General features: G+C 42.5%; 4 protein-coding genes across 9 annotated transcripts in view; all 4 read left to right on the top strand.

The window, feature by feature from the left end:
* The window catches only part of LOC146638834 (protocadherin gamma-A11-like), a 227,557-nt gene that overhangs the window by 150,550 nt on the left and 61,659 nt on the right, over positions 1-15,348 (top strand). The window contains exon 1 of one of the 6 annotated variants that reach the window (XM_085362555.1): positions 12,526-15,175. The exons of the other annotated variants lie outside the window; for them this stretch is intronic. Within the exon in view, the coding sequence (XP_085218681.1) occupies positions 12,761-15,175 (2,415 nt within the window). The 5' untranslated portion in view covers positions 12,526-12,760. Of the gene's footprint in view, positions 1-12,525; positions 15,176-15,348 lie in introns of those variants that run through there. 6 annotated transcript variants of the gene reach the window in all.
* On the top strand, positions 154-2,731 carry LOC146638866 (protocadherin beta-16-like). Its single transcript, XM_085374086.1, has one exon. It carries the CDS (start codon positions 335-337, stop codon positions 2,729-2,731), a length of 2,397 nt encoding a protein of 798 aa, XP_085230212.1. The 5' UTR covers positions 154-334.
* On the top strand, positions 3,441-6,098 carry LOC146638867 (protocadherin beta-16-like). Its single transcript, XM_085374099.1, has one exon. It carries the CDS (start codon positions 3,693-3,695, stop codon positions 6,096-6,098), a length of 2,406 nt encoding a protein of 801 aa, XP_085230225.1. The 5' UTR covers positions 3,441-3,692.
* LOC146638868 (protocadherin beta-16-like) lies at positions 6,644-12,064 on the top strand. Its single transcript, XM_085374112.1, has 3 exons — positions 6,644-9,081; positions 9,692-9,945; positions 11,233-12,064. The coding sequence occupies exons 1-3, from the start codon at positions 6,700-6,702 to the stop codon at positions 12,062-12,064; spliced, it is 3,468 nt and encodes a 1,155-aa protein (XP_085230238.1). The 5' UTR covers positions 6,644-6,699.

Below are 15,348 nucleotides of genomic sequence, written 5' to 3' on the forward strand. Positions count from 1 at the left end.
TCTTTTTTGTCCTTCTTCTTCTACTGTTTGTCTCGTGTACTTTCACCTTGTGAACTCATCGCGCCGCTGTTGCACAATGTGTCAAGTTATTGACTCTCTTTAATAACACATCCATCCAGTCAGCATCCCGGCATATTACGAAGCATACTCAGACGTAGGACGCACAGTTTAGGAATCAGATCAAAATCACAGGCACCTTAAAACGGATTCCTACTGTAACGGGTGGATTAAAACAGATTCCTTTTTATCTTTTCTATTCATTTTGGTGGAATTTTAATCGTTAAACGGAATAAAACAACATAACTGTGGTGTGACAGCGGTGTCGGACAGAACAATGGAACGGCAAGTACTGATAATCTCCATTTTCTGCCTCAGTTATGTGGTCGGGCAGGTTAGCTATTCAGTTCCAGAAGAAATGGCGAAAGGATCTTTGGTGGGCAATATAGCCCAAGATTTAGGTTTAGATGTCAAACGTCTTAGGTCAGGTAAAGCTCGTCTCTATACCGGAGACAGCGTTCAGTACATCGAGCTGAATAGAGAAAGAGGAGTCCTCCTCATTAAAGAAAAAATAGACCGCGAAGTCCTGTGCAGACAGACAACGCCTTGTGCTTTACATTTTCAAATAACGTTAGAGAGCCCACTGGAATTATTCCCAGTTACGGTTGAAATTACCGATGTTAATGATAATGCTCCAGTTTTCCAAAAGGAGGAGAGAGTGTTTGAAATCAGCGAATCAGCGACCGTCGGCTCTAAGTTTATGCTAGAAAAAGCAATAGACCCAGATATCGGACTGAATGGACTGCAGAGATACACTCTTAAGCCGAGTGACAATTTTGTTCTTAAATTGCACGCACAAAGTGATGGAAGCAAGAAAGTAGAAATGATTTTACAGAAGCCATTGGACCGAGAGAAACAAGAACATATATCTTTAGTTTTGACTGCGGAAGATGGAGGTGAACCGCAAATGACAGGAACAATGAAAATCTATGTTACCGTGTTAGATGCAAACGATAATGCACCTGTTTTTAGTAAACCCGTTTACAAAGCAAGTATTACGGAAAACTCTGTTAAGGGAACACTTGTTACTAAGGTCACGGCTTCTGACGCAGACAAAGGCACAAATGGAGAGGTGACCTATGTAATCGGAAATAGCATGGATACAGTTTCAAAGTTATTTCATATTAATAATGAAGGTGATGTGATATTAGATGGTCTGATTGACTACGAAATTGAAAAAAATTATAATATAGACATAGAAGCAATCGGTCAAGGTGGACTCTCTGACTCAAGTAAACTAATCATTGATGTAATTGACGTGAATGACAACAGACCCGTTGTAAATATGATTTCAGCGTCAGGCTCAATACCGGAGGACTCAGCCCGCAAGACAGTAATAGCTTTAATGAGCGTAAATGACCCTGATTCTGAAAATAATGGGAAAGTGAATTGCGTGATAAATGAAAATATTCCATTTGAAATTAAATTTACATCTAACAATTTCTATAGTTTAGTGACAGACAGTGATTTAGACAGAGAGAGAGCCTCTAACTATAACATCACTGTGATCTGCACTGATGAGGGAGTGCCCTCCCTCTCCAGCAGCGTCACTCTCACCTTACAGATCTCAGACGTTAATGATAACGCACCTGTTTTTGAGAGGAGCTCATATGAGGCCTACATTGTAGAAAACAATACACCAAGTCTCTCTATATTCACAGTCAAAGCCACAGACGCTGACTGGAACCAGAATGCCCGTGTTTCTTACATACTGGAGGACTCCTCCGTTAACGGAGTGCCAGTCTCCTCATATGTGTCCGTTAGTGCTGATAGTGGAGTCATCCATGCAGTGCGCTCTTTTGACTACGAGCATATCAAAGACTTCCACTTCCGCGTAAAAGCGCAGGATGGAGGCTCTCCTCCACTCAGCAGCAACGTGACTGTGAAAATAATGATCCAGGACCAGAACGACAACCCTCCTCAGGTTCTGTACCCAGTCCAGACTGGTGGCTCTCTGGTGGCTGAAATGGTGCCTCGTTCAGCAGATGTGGGCTATCTGGTGACTAAAGTGGTGGCTGTTGATGTGGACTCTGGACAGAACGCCTGGCTCTCCTATAAACTGCAGAAAGCCACAGACAGGGCGCTGTTTGAAGTGGGCTTACAGAATGGAGAAATCAGAACTATCCGCCAAGTCACTGATAAAGATGCTGTCAAGCAAAGACTGACTGTTATAGTGGAGGACAACGGGCAGCCTTCCCGTTCAGCTACAGTCGTTGTTAACGTGGCAGTGGCGGACAGCTTCCCTGAAGTGCTGTCGGAGTTCACTGAGTTGACCCACGACAAGGAGTACAATGACAACCTGACTTTTTACTTAGTCTTGGCTCTGGCTGTAGTTTCCTTCCTCTTCATCACGTGTTTAGTGGTTATTATATCAGTCAAAATCTACAGGTGGAGACAGTCTCGCATCCTGTATCACTCCAACCTGCCCGTCATTCCATATTATCCACCACGTTACTCAGACACTTTGGGGACAGGGACTCTGCCACATGTGTACAATTACGAGGTGTGTAGGACGACTGACTCCAGAAAGAGTGACTGTAAGTTCGGCAGAGCTGGTAGTCAGAACGTGCTGATAATGGACCCCAGTTCTACAGGAACGATGCAGCGGATACAGAGTGAAAAGAGCATCCTGGATGAACCAGACTCTCCTCTAGAGGTTAGCATTTCTGAATAATACGTTTCTGAATAATCGTTATGTTACACACTAAAGTGGTTGGAAAGATAAAACTACACTTGTATTTTCTCACATTATCTTCTTTCTATCATTTTAGCCATTTCATAATTTGAGAAAGGTATTAGAAACCAATTTACATGTTGTAATTTGTGTGCAAAACTAAGCAATTATTGCTGTGTTGATCTATATTTACCAAGGTATTCCAAACCCAGCTAAGCCATATTTTAGTACTTATTTTTCATATTAGTAGTCTAAATATTTTAGGACATTTTAATAGTGTATTGGAATAGTTATTGAAAACGGCATTTTAGGCCTGAAAAAGTCATATCAGTTGTAACAGGCTTTCCTGTAAAGATGAGAATGTTACGACACATAAGCCCCATTTCTGTTGCATTTGCTCACCATGTTGTATTCAATCGCTGACAGCGTGTTCATTCTATATCTGTGTACATGAGTGTCAGTGTCTTCTGTTTTTGTTTTTTTGGGGGGGTTTCAATCTTGGGGAATTCCCTACACCAACCTATTTTTCTTGCGATATCTTTAATTCACTTTCAATTGCATTTAATGACATAGAATACCAGTTGACAGTATAAAATCGTTTAACTTTAATATTTTTGAGATCGCTCCAAATGTTTCTTTTTTTGTTTTTGTTTTTTCATCTTTTCTCCTGTAGTTTTGCCGTCTGTACTCTGAGGGACGCTGCAGTCTAGCATGTTACTCTGCAAGCGTACGTTGTCAACAGTTCCTCCCCAATCTTAAAACCCCAGCGACAGGAGGCACATACTGGATAGAGGACACGACGTTTTCGAGTGGACGGGAAAACATGTCTCGGTTATTGTTTTGTTCTTTGTCGAGGAATATGCATTGACTTTCTGGCGTTCCTTGGGAATAAAGGTTGACGCATTTTATTCAGCAGAAAAAAACGTGTGTTTCTGCCTTTGTCATATTACCGAGGAGAACAATGAAACGGCAAGTACCGTTTTTTGTCTCGTTCCTTTTTGTCAGCTCCGTTTTGGGGCATGTCAGCTACTCCATTAACGAGGAAATGTCAGTGGGTTCCGTAATTGGAAGAATAGCACAAGATTTGGGTTTGGACGTGGAGAAACTAAAATCACGCAAGGCTCGTGTGTTTTTTGGTGATAGCAGAGAATATATTGAGCTAAATAAAGATAGGGGAGTCCTCCTTATCAAAGAAAGAATAGACAGAGAGACGCTCTGTGGTCAGATGATTCCATGTGCTCTACAATTCCAAATTATTTTAGAGAAACCTATTGAATTTTACAGAGTACATGTTGAAATTGTGGATATAAATGATAATACCCCCCTTTTCGAAAAAGGGGATATTAAATTTAAAATAAGCGAGTCTGCAGTCATCGGGTCGAAATTTGATTTAGAAAGGGCGGTGGATTTGGATGTGGGAATTAATGGTCTCCAAAACTACATCCTCAAACCGACTGATAATTTTGCTCTTAAATTACACAATCAGGCAGACGGCTCCCGAAATGTTGAGATGGTTTTAAAACAGCCTCTTGACAGAGAGAAAAATGAACATTTATCTTTAGTGTTGACGGCCGTAGATGGAGGAGAACCTCAGCTGTCAGGGACAATGCAGATTCAGATCACGGTGTTAGATGCTAATGATAATGCACCCGTTTTCACGAAGTCGGTATACAAAGCTAATGTCGCAGAAAATTCACCAAGAGGCACAGTTGTAACCATAGTCAGTGCATCAGATGCTGATTACGGATCAAATGGACGAATAACGTATTCGATCAGAAATACTTTAGACGATGTCAGACAGTTGTTTGAGGTAAATGAACACACGGGCGAGGTTAGATTAACAGGAAATATTGACTACGAAAAGTCAAACAATTATCGGATAAATGTGCGTGCAAGTGATGACGGAGGACTAACGGACACATGCAAAGTAATAGTTGACGTTATAGATGTGAACGATAATCACCCCATTATTAATATAATGTCTGAAACAAATGTTATATCTGAAGATATCAAAAGCAACACTGTAGTGACAATAATTAATATTCAAGACATAGACGACAGCGAGAATGGCAAAGTCAGCTGCACAATAAATGAAAATATTCCGTTCATATTACAATCAACGGAAAATAATTTCTATACCTTAGTAACAGACAGTGATTTAGACAGAGAGAGAGCCTCTGAGTATAACATCACTGTGACCTGCTCTGATGAGGGAGTGCCCTCCCTCTCCAGCAGCGTCACTCTCACCTTACAGATCTCAGACGTTAATGATAACACACCTGTCTTTGAGAGAAGCTCATATGAGGCCTACATTGTAGAAAACAACACACCTGGTCTCTCTATATTCACAGTCAAAGCCACCGACGCTGACTGGAACCAGAATGCCCGTGTTTCTTACATACTGGAGGACTCCTCCGTTAACGGAGTGCCAGTCTCCTCGTATGTGTCCGTTAGTGCTGATAGTGGAGTCATCCATGCAGTGCGCTCTTTTGACTACGAGCAGATCAAAGACTTCCACTTCCGCGTAAAAGTGCAGGATGGAGGCTCTCCTCCACTCAGCAGCAACGTGACTGTGAAAATAATGATCCAAGACCAGAACGACAACCCCCCTCAGGTTCTGTACCCAGTCCAGACTGGTGGCTCTCTGGTGGCTGAAATGGTGCCTCGTTCAACAGATGTGGGCTATCTGGTGACTAAAGTGGTGGCTGTTGATGTGGACTCTGGACAGAATGCCTGGCTCTCCTATAAACTGCAGAAAGCCACAGACAGGGCGCTGTTTGAAGTGGGCTTACAGAATGGAGAAATCAGAACTATCCGCCAAGTCACTGATAAAGATGCTGTCAAACAAAGACTGACTGTTATAGTGGAGGACAACGGGCAGCCCTCTCGTTCAGCTACAGTCATTGTTAACGTGGCGGTGGCGGACAGCTTCCCTGAAGTGCTGTCGGAGTTCACTGAGTTGACACACGACAAGGATTACAATGACAACCTGACTTTTTACTTAGTCTTGGCTCTGGCTGTAGTTTCCTTCCTCTTCATCACGTGTTTAGTGGTTATTATATCAGTCAAAATCTACAGGTGGAGACAGTCTCGCATCCTGTATCACTCCAACCTGCCTGTCATTCCATATTATCCACCACGTTACTCAGACACTTTGGGGACAGGGACTCTTCCACATGTGTACAATTACGAGGTGTGCAGGACGACTGACTCCAGAAAGAGTGACTGTAAGTTCGGCAGAGCTGGTAGTCAGAACGTGCTAATAATGGACCCCAGTTCTACAGGAACGATGCAGCGGATACAGAGTGAAAAGAGCATCCTGGATGAACCAGACTCTCCCCCAGAGGTTAGACTCTTTAAATTCTGATAAACCTATACAATACTATTCCCCGCTGTTTTTACTACCTGTCCAAGTAATTTCAGTACCTTGGATAGCGATGGGATTATCGCTTTTATTATTGTGTATCTTTTTTTCCCTAATCCTTGTCCTATTTTGCTTACACTTCAGTTGAGTAGTTTCGTATTGAATTAATATTTTATCAATAAGGGAACTCGTTGTCTAATTTAGTATTATCTTATTTGTAATTAAAACGGAATCATTAATGTGTTTTGTCTGGTATTTTCGCTAAAATTTATAGGTGTAGTGTTAGAGAGACTTTTAAATCCTGAAAATTGCACTTTCGAGTTTTGAACTCAGTGGGCCGCTGTTGACCAGCGTCAGCATTTTTTTTTAAATTATTTGAAACACGGCACATCCTCCGTCCTCTCAAAGAGCGAAGGACTCGTGTGCATGCGGAATACACTGTAGTGCATAAGGTAGAAGGCACGAATAATCTTCATGGAATAACCATATCGTTGGATTTTAATTCATCAAAACTTAGCTGTACATTTAATTTTTGCTCTGTAACGCGGATTGCGAAACAAAGAGAGAACATTAGTTCTGTTCGACGGATGTGCTTAACAGAACAATGAAAGGGCAAGTACTGTTGTTTTTCTTGGTCGTCTTTCCTCGTTTTGTGTTCGGCCAGGTCAGCTACTCTATCCCCGAGGAAATGGCGAAAGGCTCTTTAGTCGGTTATATAGCTCAGGATTTGGGTTTAGATGTTAAACGATTACAAGCCGGCAGGGCTCGTATCCACACCGGAGACAATGCAGAGTATCTTCAGCTTAACAAGGAAAAGGGACTACTCGTCATCAAAGAAAAAATAGACCGCGAGGCTCTCTGTGGCCAGACGACGCCTTGTGCTTTACATTTTCAAATTGCTTTAGAAAATCCAATAGAAATATTTCCCGTCACTGTAGTAATCACAGACATTAATGACAACGCTCCCGTATTTGAAAGGGAAGAGAGGCGCTTTGAAATCAGCGAGTCTGCAGTCGTCGGTTCTAAATTCATGCTAGAAAAAGCAATAGATCCAGATATAGGATTAAATGGTCTTCAGAGCTATACATTGAAGCCCAACGACAATTTTATACTTAAAATGAACAGTCAGTCTGATGGTGGTAAAAAGGTCGAGATGATTTTACAGAAGTCTCTAGACAGAGAGAAGCAGGAGTATGCATCATTGCTGTTAACAGCTGTTGATGGAGGAGAGCCTCAAAGGTCTGGGACTATGCAGATTCATATTACAGTGTTAGACGTTAATGATAACGCCCCTGTTTTTACACAAACCGTTTACAAAGCTGAAATCAAAGAGAACTCGGTCAACGGGACAGTCATTACCAAAGTGAGCGCCTCCGATGCAGATAAAGGCTCTAATGGGGAGGTTAGCTACGTAATTGGAAATAGCATGAGGGGCCTTTCAAATGTATTCGTCATTACGGAAGACGGGCATCTTGTACTAAATGCCCCTCTTGATTATGAAAAAGCCCAAAAGTATGAGATTTACGTAGAGGCAGTGGACAGAGGAGGACTGTCTGATTCGAGCAAAGTCATTATTGATGTAGGAGATATTAATGACAACAGTCCAGTTATAAAAATAATATCGTCGTCAATTTCAATAGGAGAAAATTCGCCTTCGGGCACAGTGGTAGCTGTAATGAGTGTTAATGATCCTGATTCCGACGTAAATGGTAAAGTCGAGTGTACGATTAATAAAAACACACCATTTGCAATTACTTCTACATCCAGTAATTTTTACAGCATCATAACAGACAGTGATTTAGACAGAGAGAGATCCTCTGAGTATAACATCACTGTGACCTGCTCTGATGAGGGAGTGCCCTCCCTCTCCAGCAGCGTCACTCTCACCTTACAGATCTCAGACGTTAATGATAACGCACCTCTCTTTGAGAGGAGCTCATATGAGGCCTACATTGTAGAAAACAACACACCAGGTCTCTCTATATTCACAGTCAAAGCCACAGACGCTGACTGGAACCAGAATGCCCGTGTTTCTTACATACTGGAGGACTCCTCCGTTAACGGAGTGCCAGTCTCCTCATATGTGTCCGTTAGTGCTGATAGTGGAGTCATCCATGCAGTGCGCTCTTTTGACTACGAGCAGATCAAAGATTTCCACTTCCGCGTAAGAGCACAGGATGGAGGCTCTCCTCCACTCAGCAGCAACGTGACTGTGAAAATAATGATCCAAGACCAGAACGACAACCCCCCTCAGGTTCTGTACCCAGTCCAGACTGGTGGCTCTCTGGTGGCTGAAATGGTGCCTCGTTCAGCAGATGTGGGCTATCTGGTGACTAAAGTGGTGGCTGTTGATGTGGACTCTGGACAGAATGCCTGGCTCTCCTATAAACTGCAGAAAGCCACAGACAGGGCGCTGTTTGAAGTGGGCTTACAGAATGGAGAAATCAGAACTATCCGCCAAGTCACTGATAAAGATGCTGTCAAACAAAGACTGACTGTTATAGTGGAGGACAACGGGCAGCCCTCTCGTTCTGCTACAGTCGTTGTTAACGTGGCGGTGGCGGACAGCTTCCCTGAAGTGCTGTCGGAGTTCACTGAGTTGACCCACGACAAGGAGTACAATAACAACCTGACTTTTTACTTAGTCTTGGCTCTGGCTGTAGTTTCCTTCCTCTTCATCACGTGTTTAGTGGTTATTATATCAGTCAAAATCTACAGGTGGAGACAGTCTCGCATCCTGTACCACTCCAACCTGCCTGTCATTCCATATTATCCACCACGTTACTCAGACACTTTGGGCACAGGGACTCTGCCACATGTGTACAATTACGAGGTGTGCAGGACGACTGACTCCAGAAAGAGTGACTGTAAGTTCGGCAGAGCTGGTAGTCAGAACGTGCTGATAATGGATCCTAGTTCTACAGGAACGATGCAGCGGATACAGAGTGAAAAGAGCATCCTGGATGAACCAGACTCTCCTCTAGAGGTTAGAATTAATATTACATCACAAACGGCGCAATATAACTTGTTATTTTCGTTAGTCTTTTTTTCAGCACCTTGGAGAGCAACATGTATAAGTATATCATTTAGTTTACGTATTTAACATGATTTTAGGCTCGTTTTCAACTTTTGTGGGATTTGTCTTGTATTTTAGACAGTTTTTATAAAACAAAAATGTTATACACAACGTTTAAAATTGAGTGACTTTCTGGGTATTCACGCTTTTGTTATGTGTCATCATTTCTCCTGCAATTTTGCTTTTTGAACTCAATGGGCCGCTGTTGCCTTCTTTGTTGCAGTTGTGGTATATTTTCTGCTGAGCCGCCTCTCCTTTTCGGTGTATTAGAGAGAAACGGCAGGACCGACCGCATTGTCTTCGTTTGTCAGGCGGATATGCACAAAGGCGACACAAATTGTCACAATTTTCCTTCCGTTCTGAGGATTGTTTTTCTTCGTATTAATTGTGATTGTCTGTCTGCCATCCAAAGGGATTTTTAAGAATTTTTCTTTTAATTTTAACGACCCACATACACAAAATGAGACGGCAAGTACAGCTGTTTATTTTACTTCTGGTTGTTTGTGATGCTTTCGGGCAGGTCAGTTACTCTGTTCCGGAGGAAATGGCGAAAGGTACCTTAGTTGGAAATATAGCTCAGGATTTAGGCTTAGATGTTAAAAGGCTAAAGCTGGGCAACGCTCGTGTTTATTCCGGTGATAGCAGAGAATACGTCGAGTTAAACGCCGAGAGAGGAGTCCTTCTAATCAGAGAGCGAATAGACAGAGAGGCGTTATGCGCTGACACGACGCCGTGCGCTGTGCATTTTCAGATTGTGTTAGAAAATCCTATGGAGTTTTACAGTGTTACAGTTGAAATAACAGATATTAATGATAATCCGCCAACGTTTGAAAAAAATGAAATTAAATTCATCATTAGTGAGTCTGCTGTTGTTGGGGCTAAATTTGATTTAGAAAGAGCTGTAGATTTGGATGTGGGTATAAACACTCTCCAAAGTTATGTCCTCAAACCAAGCGATAATTTTATGCTTAAATTGCACAACCAAGCTGACGGTACAAAAAATGTTGAAATGGTCTTACAAAAGCCCTTGGACAGAGAGAAAAATGATTTTATTGCGTTAGTGTTGACCGCTGTAGATGGAGGAGAGCCACAGATGTCAGGAACAATGCAGATTTTTATTTCAGTGTTAGACGTCAATGACAACGCACCCGTTTTTACGCAGCAGGTATACAAAGGCACTGTATCCGAAAATGCTACAAAAGGCACAACTGTGACTTCTGTTCGTGCTTCAGATGCTGATCATGGATTGAATGGCAAAATAACATATTCAATCACAAATACTTTGGATGACGTCAGACATATGTTTGAAATAAACGATGAAAACGGTGAAGTTAAATTGATTGGGCGGTTGGATTATGAAAAGAAAAGACATTTCCAAATCAATGTACGGGCAAGGGATAACGGAGGACTCACTGATTCTTGCAAAGTTATTGTCGATGTCGTTGATATAAATGACAATGAACCAACGATTAAAATTATGTCTAAATCAACAATTATATCAGAGAGTGCAAAGCCCAACACAGTTGTTACAATGATTAACATTCAAGACCCAGACTCAGATGAATATGGTAAAGTTCAATGTTTTATAAGTGATAATATTCCTTTCGTGTTGAAATCCACATCTAATAATTTCTATACCTTAGTAACAGACAGTGATTTAGACAGAGAGAGAGCCTCTAAGTATAACATCACTGTGACCTGCTCTGATGAGGGAGTGCCCTCCCTCTCCAGCAGCGTCACTCTCACCTTACAGATCTCAGACGTTAATGATAACGCACCTGTCTTTGAGAGGAGCTCATATGAGGCCTACATTGTAGAAAACAACACACCAGGTCTCTCTATATTCACAGTCAAAGCCACAGACGCTGACTGGAACCAGAACGCCCGTGTTTCTTACATACTGGAGGACTCCTCCGTTAACGGAGTGCCAGTCTCCTCGTATGTGTCCGTTAGTGCTGATAGTGGAGTCATCCATGCAGTGCGCTCTTTTGACTACGAGCAGATCAAAGATTTCCACTTCCGCGTAAGAGCGCAGGATGGAGGCTCTCCTCCACTCAGCAGCAACGTGACTGTGAAAATAATGATCCAAGACCAGAACGACAACCCCCCTCAGGTTCTGTACCCAGTTCAGACTGGTGGATCTCTGGTGGCTGAAATGGTGCCTCGTTCAGCAGATGTGGGCTATCTGGTGACTAAAGTGGTGGCTGTTGATGTGGACTCTGGACAGAATGCCTGGCTCTCCTATAAACTGCAGAAAGCCACAGACAGGGCGCTGTTTGAAGTGGGCTTACAGAATGGAGAAATCAGAACTATCCGCCAAGTCACTGATAAAGATGCTGTCAAACAAAGACTGACTGTTATATTGGAGGACAACGGGCAGCCCTCTCGTTCAGCTACAGTTGTTGTTAACGTGGCGGTGGCGGACAGCTTCCCTGAAGTGCTGTCGGAGTTCACTGAGTTGACCCACGACAAGGAGTACAATGACAACCTGACTTTTTACTTAGTCTTGGCTCTGGCTGTAGTTTCCTTCCTCTTCATCACGTGTTTAGTGGTTATTATATCAGTCAAAGTCTACAGGTGGAGACAGTCTCGCATCCTGTATCACTCCAACCTGCCTGTCATTCCATATTATCCACCACGTTACTCAGACACTTTGGGGACAGGGACTCTGCCCCATGTGTACAATTACGAGGTGTGCAGGACGACTGACTCCAGAAAGAGTGACTGTAAGTTCGGCAGAGCTGGTAGTCAGAACGTGCTGATAATGGACCCCAGTTCTACAGGAACGATGCAGCGGATACAGAGTGAAAAGAGCATCCTGGATGAACCAGACTCTCCTCTGGAGGTTGGTTATTTTAGTTTCATTTCCGTAGCAAATGCAGGCCCGTTTTAATATGTAACGTGGTTGTGATTCTTTTTCCGTCTTCAGTCAGAACCATGGATAGAGATTACCTTTGTAACTTATTTCATAGATTTAACCTAAGGAGATTTTCGTTTTCATTTAATTTGTTTGTTGTTGTTTTTTGTTTTGTTTGTTTGTTTTTAATGTCCAGCCTTTATATTGTTTCTAGTTCTCGGTATTGATTGTAATTTCAGGTATACAGAGTTTTATTGATGGAAACATATTATTCTCGCCTATTCTCACTCTAGGTTCAAAACATCTTTAAGTATTTGAAAACATTCTCATTTCTATCTCAATCACCTGTTCAAAATAGGCTCGCTCATTGCTCTTTCTTATTTAATGGAGATGGATTTCCTCATTCTAAGTTTTGTTTATCGTATTAAAATCAATCAGTCCTTATACAGCAATTTCATTTCTACCTAAACATTACTCTTCAGTTTTCATGAGTAATTCTTATGTATTTTTTACTTTGAACTCAGAGGGACGCTGTTGACCAGGATGTATCAGTTCGTCGCTGATATGTAGTAGTACCTCCCATCATCTCCTTCTATTTTGTCGAGAAGCACAGCGGAGAGATTCAATAAAAAACCGTTTGTGGGAATGTAACCGAACGCAGATACATAAACCTTGGGCTTTCTGTTACGGATTTCTGTTCAGTTAACGTGAATCGGGACAAAGGGTTTACATATGGATATTTTGATGATGGCAGGAATAACAGCGAGACGGCAAGTACTATTGTTCATTTCGGTCCTCTCCCTCAGTGCAGCTGTCGGACAGGTCAGCTACTCTATTCCTGAGGAAATGGCGAAAGGCTCTTTCGTTGGTAACATAGCTCAGGATTTAGGTTTAGACATCCAAAGACTGAAATCCGGCAGGGCTCGGGTTTTTACTCGAGACAACACAGCTTACATCGAGCTAAACAGCGAAAGGGGAATTCTCCTACTTAAAGAAAGGATAGACAGGGAGGCGCTGTGTGGACAAATGACGCCTTGCGCTATACATTTTCAGATTTTATTAGAAAATCCGATGGAATTTTATAGTGTCACTGTTGAAATCACAGATATAAATGACAATCCTCCGACTTTCATCACTAACGAGGCACAATTTAATATAAGCGAATCTGCGCTGAGTGGCACAGCATTCGTTTTAGATCGGGCGACCGATCTTGATGTGGGCGAAAATAGTTTAAAAGCATATGCTCTTAAACCAAGTGATATATTTTCTCTGAAAATAAATAATCAGGGACAGGGTAGTAAAAACGTGGAGATGGTTCTGAATGCACCGCTGGACAGAGAGAGAAATGAACACCTACGTTTGGTTCTGACGGCGGTGGATGGTGGCGAGCCGCGGATGACTGGAACGATGCAGATTCACATTAATGTTTTAGACGCTAATGACAATGCTCCCGTTTTTACACAGCCCGTTTATAAAGCATTTATAAAGGAAAATGCACCAGTCGGAACTGTTGTAGGGACAGTTACTGCAACTGATGCAGATGACGGGTCTAATGGCAGAATAACTTATTCAATTTCAGCTATGCTAGATCATGCCTATGGTATTTTTGAAATCAATAAAAGAAGCGGTGAGGTCACTTTGATTGGAAAGGTTGACTATGAGAAAACCAGAACTTTTCAGATTAATATTCGAGCGAGTGATGACGGAGGTTTAAGTGGTTCATGCAAATTAATAGCTGATGTAATAGACACGAATGACAACCGCCCCGACATTCATATCATGTCTAAATCAAATGTTATATCAGAAGATGCGAAGCCTAACACCGTTGTAACAATGATAAATGTAGAAGATGCAGATTCATCTGAAAATGGAAAAGTGCAATGCGACATCAATGACAGTAATAGTTTCATATTGAAGTCAGTTTCAGAAAAATTCTATAGTTTGATGACAGACAGTGATTTAGACAGAGAGAGAGCCTCTGAGTATAACATCACTGTGACCTGCTCTGATGAGGGAGTGCCCTCCCTCTCCAGCAGCGTCACTCTCACCTTACAGATCTCAGACGTTAATGATAACGCACCTCTCTTTGAGAGGAGCTCATATGAGGCCTACATTGTAGAAAACAACACACCAGGTCTCTCTATTTTCACAGTCAAAGCCACAGACGCTGACTGGAACCAGAATGCCCGTGTTTCTTACATACTGGAAGACTCCTCCGTTAACGGAGTGCCAGTCTCCTCGTATGTGTCCGTTAGTGCTGATAGTGGAGTCATCCATGCAGTGCGCTCTTTTGACTACGAGCAAATCAAAGACTTCCACTTCCGCGTAAGAGCACAGGATGGAGGCTCTCCTCCACTCAGCAGCAACGTGACTGTGAAAATAATGATCCAAGACCAGAACGACAACCCCCCTCAGGTTCTGTACCCAGTTCAGACTGGTGGCTCTCTGGTGGCTGAAATGGTTCCTCGTTCAGCAGATGTGGGCTATCTGGTGACTAAAGTGGTGGCTGTTGATGTGGACTCTGGACAGAATGCCTGGCTCTCCTATAAACTGCAGAAAGCCACAGACAGGGCGCTGTTTGAAGTGGGCTTACAGAATGGAGAAATCAGAACTATCCGCCAAGTCACTGATAAAGATGCTGTAAAGCAAAGACTGACTGTTATAGTGGAGGACAACGGGCAGCCCTCTCGTTCAGCTACAGTCATCGTTAACGTGGCAGTGGCGGACAGCTTCCCTGAAGTGCTGTCGGAGTTCACTGAGTTGACCCACGACAAGGAGTACAATGACAACCTGACTTTTTACTTAGTCTTGGCTCTGGCTGTAGTTTCCTTCCTCTTCATCACGTGTTTAGTGGTTATTATATCAGTCAAAATCTACAGGTGGAAACAGTCTCGCATCCTGTATCACTCCAACCTGCCTGTCATTCCATATTATCCACCACGTTACTCAGACACTTTGGGGACAGGGACTCTGCCACATGTGTACAATTACGAGGTGTGCAGGACGACTGACTCCAGAAAGAGTGACTGTAAGTTCGGCAGAGCTGGTAGTCAGAACGTGCTGATAATGGACCCCAGTTCTACAGGAACGATGCAGCGGATACAGAGTGAAAAGAGCATCCTGGATGAACCAGACTCTCCTCTGGAGGTTAGAATTTCCCAACCGTTCAAAATTAATATCAAGGAATTAATGCTTGTCATCTTATTTTCAGCACCTCGGATAGCGACATGATCTTTTTTTTCATAGTAAAAGTAACTTACAGTTCATAATTTAACTGATTATTTCATGCAATCAATACAGCTCGAGGAATTCACGTCACA

Source organism: Diplotaxodon limnothrissa, linkage group LG2 (assembly GCF_057381915.1).
Source record: "Diplotaxodon limnothrissa isolate DT_005_m linkage group LG2, D_limnothrissa_male_GT1.1, whole genome shotgun sequence".
NCBI lineage: Eukaryota > Metazoa > Chordata > Actinopteri > Cichliformes > Cichlidae > Diplotaxodon > Diplotaxodon limnothrissa.